The sequence below is a fragment of the Myodes glareolus genome, chromosome 19 (assembly GCF_982192425.1).
Source record: "Myodes glareolus chromosome 19, mMyoGla1.1, whole genome shotgun sequence".
Classification (NCBI taxonomy): domain Eukaryota; kingdom Metazoa; phylum Chordata; class Mammalia; order Rodentia; family Cricetidae; genus Myodes; species Myodes glareolus.
Genome location: NC_142044.1, coordinates 44,649,483 through 44,662,555, shown reverse-complemented (window position 1 = coordinate 44,662,555; position 13,073 = coordinate 44,649,483). Strand labels below are relative to the sequence as shown.

General features: G+C 45.8%; 2 protein-coding genes and 1 non-coding gene across 3 annotated transcripts; 1 reads left to right on the top strand and 2 right to left on the bottom strand.

Moving 5' to 3' along the window:
- Positions 1-903: 903 nt before the first annotated feature.
- On the bottom strand, positions 904-1,009 carry LOC125407511 (U6 spliceosomal RNA). The gene has a single exon (XR_007234236.3). It is a non-coding gene; the product is annotated as a U6 spliceosomal RNA (small nuclear RNA).
- Positions 1,010-3,264: 2,255 nt separating this feature from the next.
- Ndufa6 (NADH:ubiquinone oxidoreductase subunit A6) lies at positions 3,265-7,509 on the top strand. Its single transcript, XM_048445041.2, has 3 exons — positions 3,265-3,431; positions 6,121-6,236; positions 7,290-7,509. The coding sequence occupies exons 1-3, from the start codon at positions 3,293-3,295 to the stop codon at positions 7,419-7,421; spliced, it is 387 nt and encodes a 128-aa protein (XP_048300998.1). The 5' UTR covers positions 3,265-3,292; the 3' UTR covers positions 7,422-7,509.
- Positions 7,510-8,642: 1,133 nt separating this feature from the next.
- Positions 8,643-12,924, bottom strand: Smdt1 (single-pass membrane protein with aspartate rich tail 1). The gene is made up of 3 exons (XM_048445042.2): positions 12,652-12,924; positions 11,033-11,173; positions 8,643-8,873 (listed from the first exon to the last, which is right to left on the bottom strand). Exons 1-2 carry the CDS (start codon positions 12,835-12,837, stop codon positions 11,036-11,038), a joined length of 324 nt encoding a protein of 107 aa, XP_048300999.1. The 5' UTR covers positions 12,838-12,924; the 3' UTR covers positions 8,643-8,873; positions 11,033-11,035.
- Between the last annotated feature and the right edge of the window lie 149 nt (positions 12,925-13,073).

The following is a 13,073-nucleotide window of genomic DNA, read 5'->3' as shown; positions in this document are numbered from 1 at the left end:
AGCACAACAAGCTGCCCCCATTCCCGTATTGGTGGGAGTGAGAATCATGCACTCCACTGTGGTTGAAACTTCAGCCCTAGTTATGGGGAATAAAAACTTCTTAAAAACTCATTACTCATGGAGGCATAGACTTGGGCCATCTAAAAATTCTGCTTCCAGTCTGGAAGTCCAGTTAGATTCTTTAACCGAGGTTGTTCTTCAGAATAAAGAGGGACTGAACCTCCTCTTTATGAGACAAGGAGGTCTCTATATAACACTAAAAAAGCCAACAGAAAAAAAAAACTTGTCACTTCTATGCCAGTCAATCAGAGACAATTAGAAAGATTTAGCCATGATCAAAAATAACCTTTAAAAAAAAACAAGAGAAAGACATCAAATTCTAATAACTGATACACCAGTCTGTTCTGGACCTCTAGCTAATTATTATATTTAAGTTAGACCAGTCATTGGTTGGTCACTCAAACAAATTCTGCACCATGTTACCCCATCACATCTTGCAGGCAGGACAAATCATAGGTTGAAGGTTTTGTGGCTGTGGTTGGTGTCACAATCCCTCCACTAGAAGCCTTGCCTGGGTATAGAAAATGGCCAGTTCAGGCTCCCTATCTCCCATTACTAGGAGTCTTTCCTAGAATAACCCTCATGGAATCCTGGGAGTTACAACTACATAGTTTTCTATGTTACCATTGAAATGCCCCCCAATATCAGTACTCTCTCCCTCCACCCCGCAACCTGTTCCCTCCTGTTCATATCCTCACCTACCCTGAGTTTACCCTTGTAATCTCTTCTATGCCCCCATCCCAGTGAGAACCATGTGTCCCCTTGAGCCTTCATTTTTATTTAGTTTCTCTGGGTCTGTGTATTATAGTATGATTATCTTTATAATTTCTGGGGTCACTTATATAAAATATTAAATACTTAAGAAATTTGTATGTCATCCTTGCACAGCAACCAAGTCAATCTTCTCTGTTCATTCCCATTTTACTTTGTGTGCTGCAGAAGCAAGAACAAGTCTTGATAAATTTTAAAGATTTCTCTATCTATCTATCTATCTATCTCTCGTGTGTGTGCGCGCATGTATGTGTGTGTCACATGTGTTCAGATGCTCAATGGGGACCAGAAAAGGGTACTGGATTCCCTGCTGCTAGAGTTGAGTTATGGTAGATCGTGAACCCATGTACATGGGATTATATAGAGAGTTTCAGGTTGCCAGGTTAAAATATAAAGGAAGGGAGAGAAAAAAGAAGGAAAGAAAAAATATGAAAAAGAATATTAAATGGAAAAATATTCACTATCCCTTGACAGGACAAAGACTGAGTGATATAGGGTCAAAGCTACACCAGCTGAGTCACACAGCAAGATCATCCCCTCATCTATTCAATTCTGTGCCTTGCCGCCCACCCCCTTCCCCAATACTTTCAAAGTCCCTATCAACTGAGCTTTCAGAAAAAGGCAGTGGCCACCCCCTTGTTGGGCCAGCCTGCAGTGGAGATAACCACCTTTACGATAATGATGAGACAGACCAGAGGACTGCTGTCGTTACTGTAGGAGCTTCTCCTTTCTATGTCATTAGCTTAGGCTGCACGGGCTACTTCATTCATGGTGGGAAAGTTCATTGTTATCATTGGGGAAATACTGCAAATTCTATCTTTTGTTTCCAGGCATTTATTTCTTTGCCCAGATCAATAAAGCAGAAAAAGAGAGGATTGAGTAGCATTTCCAAAATTGTTAGGTCCTTTGCTATTTGACTTGCTCTTTAATATAGTATACTTTGCATAACTCACATGTTGTCATATTTCACATGTACTATAAGATGTATTAATGTGAATACTTAAGGGATAAAAAATTTAAGTTAAATAAATGAGGGTATTTTATGCTTTAAAAAAAAAAAGAAAAAGGCAGTGGCTTCTCATCAGGAATCAGGCAGGGAGGTGATCTAATGTGACAAGTGACTGAGATTCTGTACTGCTTTCCTCACCTGAAAAGTAAGAATGCTAACAATACTATGCTATGAGATTAAGCTACATTAAACACTTAGGGAACCATTTGTTACAGTAGCGGTTTCTGTTTTCTTTACACTTGATGTCCAGTGATAACCTTATGAGACATGCCAGCAAAGCCAGAGATACTCAGAACTGATGATTTAAGGATCCTTCCAGCGTTCACGGTTTGGAATGGAAAATTCCTTGTATAAAAGGAGTTCATTAGGCTAAGGTGTATTAGCACCCAAGGAGGTTGAGGCAGGGGAATCAGGAGTGTAAGCCAACCAGGGCTACATAGTGAGCTCCTGCTTCAAGAAACGCAGCCACAGGAGCTCAAGTGATGGCTCAGCAGTTAGGCACACTGGCTGTTCTTCCAGAGGATCTGGGTTCAATTCCCAGCTCCACAAAGTATCTCACAATGGTAAATTCCAGGGGTAAACATCGCCTTCTTCTGGTCTCCGCAGGCACCAAAAACATACGTGCTGCACAGACAGACATACAAGCATGTAAAACCCTCGTACAATAAAATTTTTTAAAAAAAGGCAACCACAGCCAGGTGCAGTGGGCACACACCTGCAGAGGCAAAGAAGTCACTACAAGTTCTGAGGCCAACTGGTCTACACAGAGAGTTCCTATCAGACAAAAATGAAAAGCAATGACAAGTGAGTTAAATATATATAAATGGAGATTATTACTATAATCTGCCTCCCGAAGCAAAGACAAGTTAAAATAAAGAGGTAAACAGATAGATAGATAGATAGATAGATAGATAGATAGATAGATAGATAGATAGATAGATAGATAGGAAGAAAGAAAGAAAGAAAGAAAGAAAGGAAGAAATGGAGTTATTACTATTATCTGCCTCCCAGAAAAACGTCAAAAAAATTCAAGCCAGATGGCGCTCTGTCATCTACACCATGTCTGGAAGAAACGGTTTTTCGGACACACACAATACGTTCAGCAGTATATACCGTCACTGCGGAAAGACCGCCACGGTGGCACCATCATCTACCTCAGAGGCCGTCTCCTCAGAACCTGCTACCCGCAGGGCTGATGGAACAAACTTGTGGGCGAGCCTGGGCGTCGCGCTTCAGACCGCTGACGGAAACCTGGACGCTGCGCCCCCTGCTGGCTCCGGGAGACCCTCGGCGCCACATCGACCGCCCCAAGCGCCGCTCCCCGTTCCAAAAGCCCGGCTTCCGGGGAGGCTTCCAGCCAATCCACCTCCCTCTCGCACCGCAGAAGGGGCGGCGACGCCTCACCTAGCACAGCGCGTGCGCGAGCCCAGGGGGCGGGGCTTCCTCGGCAAGATGGCGGCCAGCGGTTTGCGGCAGGCTGGTGCTGCGGCCAGCACCTCGGTGAAGCCAATTTTCAGTCGCGACCTGAACGAGGCCAAGCGGAGAGTGCGCGAGCTCTACCGCGCTTGGTATCGGGAGGTGCCGAACACTGGTGAGAGGCAGGGGTGCGTCCAGGGCCCTGAGACATCTGCCCAAGGTCTCACGGCCGAGCTGAGGTCACCGACTAGGGCAGAAACGACTCCTGGATTTCGGGGGAAGAGGGTCATGCGAGGCAGACGTGCCCCACACCGGGACAGAGCTTCCGAGCGACCTAGCCGCTTTGGTGGCTTTTGTCCCTGTATTTCTTACCAAGCCCCTGGGAGGGGAGAGCAGGGACTGTGGGTGACTCTTGATTGTAGCTGAGGACACCGAGAGACAAATTGACGGGGCCGTGGTCCAGAGCTAGCCCCGGGAATTTCTGGATCCCAGGGTCAGCTTACAGTTCCAGACATGTTCCAGATGCCCATTGGATTTTGTAACCAAACTGGCGAAGGACTTGCAGTTAGCCATTCCCCATTCTGGAAAACAAACTGGACCATAGGAGGGAAACGTCTTGGCCAAGGCCATTCAGTAGCTTCCTGGAGTCTTGAAAGCCTCCAGGTTTAATGGCTTCTCAGGTCTCCCTAGCTTTGCTAACTCAGCTTGCTCTGGTATTTTGAAATCTCATCCCTACTGCTACAGAACACCTCTTTTTCCTGAGATAACGGCGAATCGAATCTGCTCACCCGCTGTTGGTCCTGAATGCGGAGTGTTATCTTGGTGTCGCCCTCAGTGCTGTCAGTGTGCTGAATTTTAAAAGGGGCGAGAGTTCAGATGTCAGGGACATCTTTTGTTGAGTAGACGTGTATTTAACATGGACCACCACAGCTGATCTGAGGGGGAAGGCATTTTCTAGTGAGTGACGGACAGCACCATGGCACACCTCAGAGCTACTGAGAGGCAGCAACACTTTCCTCGGGTTCTGCCCTTTATTAGCAGTGTATGACCTTGGGTAAGATTTTCCATTTGTACTGTTCACTCATCTGTGAAATAGGCATAATACTGTCTTCTTCAGGGAATTACTATATTAAATAGGTTACTATAGTCACTGACATAAACCTCGGAGAAGGCACAAATGGGGGCGGAATTCCCCACAGTTCTTAGAACAGACTGGAGTGAAAGAGCCAAACCTACCTGAGACTCATGTTTATTTGAGAGCACTTTGGTCTCTCTAGGTCTGGTGCTTCACAAAAGTGAGATTCTAAATTCCAGGGTCTGTGCCAGTGTGCATTTGTTTAGTGTCCTGGTCATCTTACAGCCCCATTTTTTTGTTTTTTTCCAAAATCCCTCAGCTACTCTCTGAGAGCCTAAATTTGTTTACCATTTCCAAGATCACTGAATGTGAGTGTAATGAAAGACTCAAACTTGATTTAAACACCGCTGTCCCTAATTAATGGTTTTCAGAGATTATTATGACATCTTTTGGGGGGTACCTTTTTGTGGTGTTTTTGTTTTTTGTGACTTTTTGTTGTTTTGTTTTTCTGGGACAGGGTCTCACTTTGTGCCCTTGATTGGCCTGGAACTTGCTGGACTAGACAGGCCCTAAACTCAGAGAGACCCATCTGCCTCTGTGTGCCACCACACTGGGCTTGTTTTTGTTTTTATTTTTGTTAGGATTTCCCTCAGACCTTTGATCCACCAGCCTAAGTTCCCAATGCTGGGATTGCAGGCATGTGCCACTCTTGCTAGCTAGTTGCAGAATGGCCAAAGCACAAGGTATCCTCACTAACCGAATATACCGATCTCCTTAACTGTAATGTCTGTAAACCCTTGATATTTTGTCTCTTAGCCTTGTATGCCTCATCAGCCTGCCCTTCCATCTAACAATTTACAGTCCTTTTGTATGCTTGATGACATCAGCGGAGCTGCTAAAGGCCGCATGTCAGGGGATGAAAGTGGCTAAAACCTGATTTTCTTTCTTTTGAAACAATATCTTTCTGTCTATCTGTGGTACCATACAGGCCTAGGCTAACCTCCAACTTACAGGCTGGGTTTACAGGCATGTTACCACTCAGTAAGTCCAGTTTACAACCTGTTTTCCACAGGACACCCTTGGAGCGCATTAAGTTCAGTCACTGAGTTTGTGCCGCTGTTTTAGGCACTGATGTAGTGGATTGCTGAATATTGTGACTTTTAAAATATATTTTATTATTTTTAAATTTATATGTATTATTTATATATATATAGTTATATTTGTATACACATACATACATATATACACTGAACCACCTCTTCAGGCCACCACCACCCCTTTTAAGGGAAGAAAGGTTTATTTTGCCATTTCAGTCCATCATATTGGAGGGGAATGGTAAAGTGGCTCATGACTCCATGATGGCAGCAACGTATAACAGCTGAATATCAATCTCAATTAAGACCTAGAGATGTAAAGCTCAAGCCTTTCCTTCCAAAGAGAAAAGCCTTCCATCCCTACACAAACCCTTAGCAGTACTTTCAACTCTCAAATTCATGTAGTTACACTACATTATCTTATAGAAATGTCAACTCTTGACATGTGAAAGGACCTAGATTCTATCCTCACTCACTCCCACATGCACAGAAATCACATGGGCACACCTGTACTCCCAGCTTCTCTGGAGGTCAAGTCAAGAGCATTGAGCTCCAGGCAATTTAGCATGACCTGTGTCCAGGCTGAGGGATGGGCTATGTGGGAGCCTCTTCTTCACTGGATATCCACTGATACAGGCATCTTAAAAACATGTTTAAATGGTCTAATTTGTACAGCCATCATGTTTTCTCTTTAGTGCAGTTATTCCAGTTGGACATCACTGTGAAACAGGGACGGGATAAAGTCCGAGAAATGTTCATGAAGAATGCTCACGTCACAGACCCCAGAGTAGTTGATCTCCTGGTCATTAAGGTAACTAACCCTCTCTGATGAACTTAAAAGATCCGCCAGCTTGTCTTGTGCTTCTGAGTCTTCAAATGAATACTACCTCCATTAAAAACCAGCTGCTGCTGGGTGGGGGTGCACGCCTTTAATCCCTGCACTCAGGAGGCAGAGGTAGGCAGATCTCTGTGAGTTTGAGGCCAGCCAGGGCTACACAGAGAAATCCTGTTTCAAATTCCCCTCCCCACCCAAAAGAAAGGGGGGGCCAGGGAGACAGCTCTTGACTTAGCAGCTATTGCTGTTTCCTAGTTCAACCATTTATTTTTAAAGCCAGGGTCTTACTGTGTAGACCTGGCTTGGCCCTGAGATCTGTCTGCCTCTCCCTCCCAAGTGCCAGAATTAAAGGCATGGAGGCCTCCACTTTTGAAACACTATGTAGCCTGGGTTGGAATCAGATAGCCTCTTTCCGCAGCCCCTAAATAAGCTTGTGAGAAGTCCACCGGGGCCTTGCGTTTTGTGACTTTTTAACAATGAGAAGCAGGGCAGAGGCAGGTGGATCTCTGTGAGTTCGAGGCCAGCCTAGTCTACAAGAGCTAGTTCCAGGACAGGCTCAAAAGCTACAGAGAAACCCTGTCTCGAAAAACTAAAATAAAAAAAAAGAGGGGGGGAGAAGATGCCACCCCTGGAAGTCGCTGTCTCACCTGTATGCCAACCACCAGAAGAGAAAAGCAGGATGGCTTCGGGGATGGTACAAATGAGGTCAAACTGTGGACCTTGTGTTTCCCAGGCCAGTCATGGTCCATCAGCAGTAGCTTATGGCAAACCAGGAAATACCACAGAACTGTTACATAGAAACATGACGTTAAACCAATCGTGTTGTTCAGTCCTGGGAACCTACCTGTTAGTTACTTCTCTTTGAAAAGCTGCGGGTCATTGAGTCCCACCACCCTCCAAATGCAGAAACTTGCCTTAGAAGATTTACTTACCCAGGGTCATTAGTCCATACCAAACAGAGTACTAAACTTGAGTGTTGTTCTCTTCATTTGATGGCTTGAACTGACTACCTTCCATTCACGTGCACAGGGGAAAATGGAGCTCCAGGAAACCATCAAAGTGTGGAAACAGCGGACACACATTATGCGGTTTTTCCATGAAACAGAAACACCAAGGCCAAAGGACTTCCTGTCCAAGTTCTATATTGGCCATGACCCATAAGGTGCATGTTAATATTTAACTATTTTAGAGTATAAATAAACTCATTATTTGATGGTTGTTTTGTGATAAACTTGCACTAGTAAACCCATTTCCTGTGGTCTCTCACTTCTTGCCTAAGCATGTGTGTCTTTGGTGTACACGCCATGTTTATTCCCTTTCCCTGGAGTATGGTGCTTGCTGTCAGCTGTATAGGATTCTTGCATGAGGAAGCAGGGAAGGATAAGGCTTCTCATCTGTCCAGACTCTGTCCCAGTAGCTGTGAAGCTGAGTGAGTCTGTCACTGTAGTTGTGCTTACTATGCATGCACTTAGTTATTGTAGTTGTACTTCTAAGATTGGGATCTTAGTGTTAAGGCTCTTCCTATAAGAGGAACAGAGCCCACACTGGGGGCAGAAGTAGGACTGACAAGATGATCTATTTTCCCCTGGAAAATGGCTGCTCAAGGCCTAGACCTTCTACTTAGAAGCACTGATCTTTAAAATGAAATTAGCTTCCTATTCATTGTGCAGGCGCACAACAGTTCAATGCAAACAAAGAACAGACTCGTCCTGCACTTTATTCAAACAGGATCTCACGTAGCCAAGGATAGCCCCATACTCACTCTATAGCCACAGATGACCTTGAACTACCAATGTTTTTCTGCCTCCTTCCCTGAACAGTCCTGAATGCTGGCAAAAGGTACTCAGTCTTTAGACGTACTTACTGAATGACCCCATAGCACCAGGGATTCTCCCACACACACCCCCACGAGCCCAAGTTTTACAAAACATTCTAACTATTAAGAAGTATCAAAACTCCGTTTGGCAAGTGGCAACCCCTCTAGGCTTAAGGCTATAGTTAGCTTAAGTGGCTTTGAGGGAAGATTTATAAAGTAAAAAAAAAATTTTAAGTCTCAGGATGGGGGTTAGTGGGGTGGAAAGATGGCTCATTGGTTAAGAGCACTTGCTGGTTTTGCAGAAGACCAGAGTTGGTTCCCAGCACCCACTTGAGACAACTCATAATCATTTTTAACTCCAGTTCCAGGAGGATCATATGCCTTTGGCCTCCAGGGGCACCCATAAACAGATAAGCAGTTAAAAATAACTAAAGGAAAAAAGTTCTCGGTCCCCTCAATGATGTCTGTGGTTGTGTAACAGCCTGGATGTCCTGGCTTTTAATAAGATGCTTCTTGAACACAGAAGAGACGACAAAGCCTGCTGGGAGTGAGAAATGGGAGCAGCCTTTCGGTCACACATGGCTCGTATTTATTATGTCACTCATAGTTTCCAGTGCTCTGTGGACAACACATTTGAGGGAACCTCCCCAAAACATAGGATTCTGGGCTGTTGTCACAAACCATGAGGAGGTGAGGCTGAGGGCTGGCTTTCTCTGACCCTTCTGCCAATAGGGAAGGAGCTGAGCGTGTGACCACTTGTCTATTAGTACTTTCTCCTTTCTGCACTTCTCCATGTCCTGTAAGAAAGGCAAGCATCAGTCACTTAAAATAAATAAACCACACACAGTCTCATGTAACCCAGAGTAGTCTCAAACTCGCTGTAGCCAAGGATAATCTTGAACTTGTTCCTGCCTCTACCTCTCCAGTGCTGGGATTACTGGTGTGTGCCACTAGAAATACCCGAAGCATTTCTCTTCTGCTTTCTGAGATAAGGGCTCCTATTGCCCAGGCTTTCCTTGAGCTCTGCCTCTACTTCCTGGGTACTAGGATCACAAAAGCTTGTGATGCCACACCAGGCTTTAATAATAGTCACTTTCAAATAGGAGGTAAAGGGAGATGTAGCAAAGACAAGGAAGAATGGGTAGAGTTATGACAGAGTGGTAAAACAGTGGGCTAATACTTGGAGACTAGCTAATACTTGGAGACAGATAAGAATGCAGGTAACTTAAGAAGTGACTCAGCCGATCAGAGCCCATACTGATCTGGCAGAAGACCAGAGTTCAGTTCCATAAAAAATGGCTCTAAGCTACCTGTAACTCCAGCTCCAAGAGATCTAACAGTCTCTGGCCTCCATGAGTACCGTATTCATACACATAGAGGCAAATAAGTAAATGTTAGAAGAAGAATAAAATGATGACTCCTCAGAGAGCCCACCCTGGGATGACCACAGAAGACATGGCCCTCTCAAGGTTACTTCTTCCTGTAGCTGGGAATACAGAAGATAAAAATGGCGTAGGAGGTATGACCAGATCACGATAAGAAAGGCAGGCAGAGAGGCAGGAGTGTCTTTGCCTGTGACAGTCTATAGCCATGCAGCATACATTATAGCACAGGAAATCAACACAGGAAAGCTGAATGGGAAGAGCACCGGGAGCCCTGCAACAAGGGTTTGTAAGCAGGATACTGGCTAGGCTGGTGCAATAACAGGGTACACATCTTTAATCCTAGCATTCAGAAGGCAGAGGCAGGCCGATCTCTGAATTTGAAGCTATCCTGCTCTATATAGTGAGTGCTAGGACAGCCAGAACTACATAGTGAGCTAACTCAAAAACCTGACAGCAGTGAGGATTTGCTAGTTGCCTTTTAAAACTGCTTATATTTATATGTGTATTTAGCATGTGTGGGTGTTGGATCCCGTGGAGCTGGAGTTACAGGTGATTGTGAGCTGCCCAAGTGGGTACTGGGAATAGAACCCAGTTCCTCTGCCAGGCTATCAGCTGAGGTATATCCCCACCCCTTTGTCAGTGTCTAAATTTCAGTCAGAAGCTGTTGGCCTCACTAGGTTGGTTAAGAATCCTAGATACCAGGACCTAACTTTGCCATTAGCCTCAGACACCAATTTCACAGCTGTCCTGATTCATCTGTAAAAATTCAAGATTCCGGGGCTGGAGAGACGGCTCAGTGGTTAAGAACACGGGCAGCTCTTCCAGAGGACCCAGGTTCAATTCCCAGCACCCACATGGCAGCTCACAGTTGTCTATAACTATATTTCCAGGAGATCTGACACCCTCACACAGACATATACACAGGCAAAACACCAATGCACATAAAATAAAGACATTATTTTAAAAGGGCCAGGTGGTGGTAGCACACGCCTTTAATTCCAGCACTCAGGAGGCAGAGGCAGGCGGATCTCTGTGAGTTCAAGGCCAGCCTGGTCTACAAGAGCTAGTTCCAGGACAGGCACCAAAAGCTACAGAGAAACCCTGTCTCGAAAAATTAAAAAAAAAAACATTCAAAATTCCCTGGACACTTCTCAGGACTGAGCGCCCCTCCCCTTCCCCATATTCCCTTTTTACTTGTCTCTTACTTCTACTTTCCCTTTACCCTCCTCAGGATTCGCTGGTTTACCCCTCTACTTCTGAGGCAGAGGCTACATGACTTGTATAAAGTGTAAAGCATATTAAATCATCAAGAAAATGTCAGTTGACTGAATGAAGGTACATCAAGGGCAACTGAAAGGCTAGGATCTTAACCTATTGACAGAGATTAACAGTGACTCTCTCAGTCAAATTACCCCATCCAACGTAAGAGAAAGACAGACGTCTCAAGTGGGTGAACTCATTGAGCCTTCTGTCTTGAGCGTAGCTATGCTGCTACAGGCCAAACTGCATCATGACCAGAAGCTCCACCCTACTTCTTGTTCCTGTCCAATTAGGAAAAAGGCAAGTCTTACCTGTTAATCGTCATCGTCATCATCCTCTGGAACAAAAATGTCATGCTCCTCAAGTAGAGCAGCAAAGTTCTTGCTAATGAGTGTCCCAACATAGAGAAAGGGGATCACAATGGAGAACACACGGAGAAGACCAAAGGACATCTGCGGAGAGAGAAGTGCTGTGAGCCCTGGAGACCAATGGCCGCACCTCATGCCCTGGTCCTCAGGGGCATTTCCTCCAGTGACCCCAGATCCGGACACCAACTGAGTTTTAAAGTCTTTGGAAAAATTCAGAGCAACAAAGAGACAGTGAGTTTGGTGGCCATCAAAATGGATGCCAGAAAGAAAAGCATAAAGCTAAACTAAATTTAGGAAAATAAGCAACTAAAAATTAGACACCACCTGCTAATTCCTTGCATAAACCACAAACAACTGGGTGAGAGATTAGCATGGCTAGTCTGTGGTCAGCTCGACACACATCAAAGTGAGTTTCAGGGGCTCGAAGGATGGCTCAGCACTTAAGAACTGGCTCCTCTTCCAGAGGACCTGGGTTTGGTTCTCAGCACCCATATCAATTCTCATAAGGAAGTAACTTCAGTTCCGTGAAACATCACACCCACTTCTGGCCTCTGTGGGCATCTGGCATTAAGTGCTGCACAGACATACATGCAGGCAAAATACCCATACACATAAAAAAATGAATTTAAGAAGATGTGCAGTGAAAGGCTCTTCCATGCAGTTCTCTCTTCAGTAACTGGTGCCTGCTGCCTGAGAAACTGCAGCACATTAAACTTTAAAACCATGAAAAAACAGCACGGACTGGAGGGAAGCAGGTGACACTTCACTAGTGTTTGCTTTCTGGTTCCCCTAGCTGTGCCTTTTTATAGAACAGCTGAACCTTCCTGCTTCTTGTTGTGAATCCCGACTGCGGTCAACTGTTCATACGGGTCAGGCTATCTCTAAAAGATTTCGTTAACCCTTCACCTCTACACAGTCCCGCAGTCAAGGCACACCTTTGGTGTAAGAGACTTTCCATTTTCTTTAAGAGCACTAAGGGCAAGTGACAGAGTTCAGTGGTGGAAAAAAAAAACAGGACGTGGTCCTCGTTGTCAAGACCTAACTCTGCTACCAGCTTCGGACGCCGGCTCTGCCCTGATTCATCTGTAAAAACCTTTCTGCAAGATTCTCGGCACACTTCTCAGGATAGAAGGGCCTGCTTCTTCACGTCCTTTTTCCTTCATTTCATTTTTTCTGCTAAGTATATTACTTCCGTATTCCCTTCTCATTTCTTCAGGCTTGTTTTATCGCATCACCTCTGAGACAGAGATTGCATGATTTGTATAAATCGACACAAAGCTCTTCTAGAGAATGGGTCATTGCGTCCCTCAAGACAAGACAGTGCACATTCCGCTGCTTGCCTTCCAGCTTGTGTTCAGGAATCCAGCTTAACACTGGTTTTATGCATTTTTTCCTCCACCTGTCAAAGTCAGCAACCCAACAGCGCAAATTGGGTCCTTGGTTCAAAGCCCAGTCCGTGCCAATACTACGATTGGCCTCCAAGCCTGTCAATCAACACAGGCCAGACGCACTCCCCCAATGACTGGCCTCGATCCCTTCGCCCCGCCTCTTCACTCACTCACTTTCACCGGCTTGGGTAAGATGGCGCCGCTGCGAGTGACGATGACTGACCTCGACGGTACCAGGCTGCGACCTGAGCTACCCAGTACGACGGAGACATCGCCACCTCTCCTCCCGCTCGGCCCGCTCCAGAGAGCCCCTGGTCGGACTGCTATCCGGGCCAGCCGGCAAGCCGCCGAGGACGCCATCTCCTGCTCCGCCCCTCGCAGGGATCCACACCCCGCACACCCAGTGCGGCCTTCTCGCAGAAAACCCGCCTCAAGCCTCGCGAGACTCTCGAATACACGACCGCACAGCCCTTACGCCTGCGCAGTGCCCGCGTTACTGTCGCCGTGGGAAAGCCCCGGGCACCCGCCCTACGTAGTGACGTCAGAAATACAACGACGCCCCTCCCGGACTCCGGAGGGCGGGGCCGTCCGTTTGG

Excerpts from the sequence above, each read along its gene's own strand:
- Ndufa6 (XM_048445041.2), top strand. The coding sequence starts at position 3,293 with ATGGCGGCCAGCGGTTTGCGGCAGGCTGGTGCTGCGGCCAGCACCTCG. Across the intron at positions 3,432-6,120 it reads TCGGGAGGTGCCGAACACTG|TGCAGTTATTCCAGTTGGAC; the intron begins GTGAGAGGCAGG and ends TTTTCTCTTTAG. Across the intron at positions 6,237-7,289 it reads TTGATCTCCTGGTCATTAAG|GGGAAAATGGAGCTCCAGGA; the intron begins GTAACTAACCCT and ends TCACGTGCACAG.
- Smdt1 (XM_048445042.2), bottom strand. The coding sequence starts at position 12,837 with ATGGCGTCCTCGGCGGCTTGCCGGCTGGCCCGGATAGCAGTCCGACCA. Across the intron at positions 11,174-12,651 it reads TCTTACCCAAGCCGGTGAAA|ATGTCCTTTGGTCTTCTCCG; the intron begins GTGAGTGAGTGA and ends CTCTCTCCGCAG.